Consider the following 2,073-nt stretch of genomic DNA (forward strand, 5'->3'; position numbering starts at 1 on the left):
TGGTTTATTCCACCACAAGAAGCATTATTTGCTTTTGCTTATAATTCTGGAACTATACTCCTTTTAAGGCTAGACATTAAAACTGGCCTTGTGCATAGTAATGAATTAAAACAAGATTCAATAGTACCAAGATTTCTTAGTGGTATTGCAACTGCTTTCAGAGGTCGTAATTCTGAAGCTCATGTGGCTATGTCATTAACTATACATAATTGTGAAAATGATACATATCTTTTTGCTTTGTGCCGTGAAGGTAATATTCGTATGTGGTCTTGCAATAAAGCTCAATGCGTGGCAGTAAGTGATATAACAATAGATAATCACGTTGCATCTGAAGGTGCACAAGGACATATATTAAAAAAAACGTTGAGTCCTAATAATGAATTATACTTGGCGACTTTTTTAAAATTTAATTCCAGATGCGAATTTTGTATTTTAAAACCGATTCAAGATAATGGTGTATTTAAATTTAAGAGATTATGTACAAAATTTGCACCAGATGTATGTATTTTTTATATATATTTATATTAATTATCATACATTATGTTATTAATTTTTATATTAATCTTTACAGCAACATTTAGTCGATTTTTTTTTTACTACTACTCGATTATGGGCTGTATGGAGAACTACTGATATGGATACAGTTGAAGTAACTCATGCACAATTATCATTATCGAGTGGTATGCGCGTTAATTCTGAATGGGAAACAGCAATCTTAGAACAAACACCAGATAGAGATTATATTCTTAATGATGCTGATACTGATCCAAGACAAGCATATATTAATTATATTTTTTATCCTGGACAATTTTCTTTGACAGATATAACAAAAGCCTTGAACATATATAGAAGGTCTAATTGTATAGAAAATAAAATTCTTTCTGCTACTGAATTAAAAGTAGAAGCTGAAAAAGCTGTAGAAGCTGAAATACAGGCTGAAATTATGGATTACGAACTTATGGACGAAGACTACTTGGAAATCGCCAATCGATGTTGGTCAAAATTTTATTCTTGTGTTATACAGTATCATGCTAATAGTACGAGACCAGTGGGATTGTTATTACTACCAACCGTTTATGGAGTAGTTTTACTTAAAAAGTCATGCTTTTCACTTTTGAGACCAATGGAAGCTTTGGAATATTTAATGTTCTGCAATGAAAAATCGTATACATCGCGATTCAAAATATCACCAATTTTGTCGCAAGATGAGGATATATGTCAAGATCTTATTATAATAATGTCAGCATTGGTATTGATAGAAGAACAATTATCTGAAGAAACTAAAATAACAATAAAGAGAGAAATGTATCATTTAAGAAGTCCAGATATCATTATTGATGATTTATTATCAAAACTAATGTTAGAATCAGAAGAACCAATTAGTAATTTCATTACACATCATCCTAGCTCTCATAGATTGTCAAATGTTAGAGATATATCCAGTGCTATGGCAATGTTATTGGAAACATTAACATATGATCTTGGTCAACCAAATAAGTTACAACTTAATGAAGATCATGATGCTTCAAAATTATTACTTAATATCAATCACTTTTTTAGTAGTCATTTAGGTATCTCAGCAATATCGAAAAGTGTAACACAAATAACACAATTAAGATTCGCAATCTGCAGGAATTTATTAATTTTGCAACAAATAATATTGTTACGACCAGAGTTGTTTGATTCGCGATCTTTACATTCTATAAAATCATCATTAGCACCCAGGACAGTAGTGTTAATGCAAGCTTATTACGTTGTAACATGGATATGTGAATCCACAGCATTACCAATGCCTATGCAATCATTATTAGATTCTAGTGTTCAGCGTTTAGCATTATTGAAGCTTGCTGATTCAAGAACAAATATAGTATTTAAACAACATCGATCTTTGTTGTTATTAGAATTATTTATACAAAACAGTGGTGCAAAACATGCTCATAATTTGATGGCTCATACAAATTTAGATGCAACTACTTTAATTCCTTGGCATTATGGCATGTTAACACATATTACATTTATCGCTCAACTTATGTATCCTTTTTTAAAATTTATTTTATATATATATATATATAT

The 2,073-nt window shown here is 30.1% G+C and overlaps 1 protein-coding gene across 1 annotated transcript in view; it reads left to right on the plus strand.

The window, feature by feature from the left end:
• The window catches only part of LOC102677957 (nuclear pore complex protein Nup160 homolog), a 6,830-nt gene that overhangs the window by 1,398 nt on the left and 3,359 nt on the right, over positions 1-2,073 (plus strand). The window contains exons 4-5 of the mRNA XM_031515283.1: positions 1-498; positions 572-2,031. The exon at positions 1-498 is cut by the window's left edge and continues 27 nt beyond it. Coding sequence (XP_031371143.1) covers positions 1-498; positions 572-2,031 — 1,958 coding nt within the window. The remainder of the gene's footprint in view (positions 499-571; positions 2,032-2,073) is intronic.

The sequence above is a fragment of the Apis dorsata genome, unplaced genomic scaffold, assembly GCF_000469605.1.
Source record: "Apis dorsata unplaced genomic scaffold, Apis dorsata 1.3 scaffold_60, whole genome shotgun sequence".
Lineage (NCBI taxonomy): Eukaryota > Metazoa > Arthropoda > Insecta > Hymenoptera > Apidae > Apis > Apis dorsata.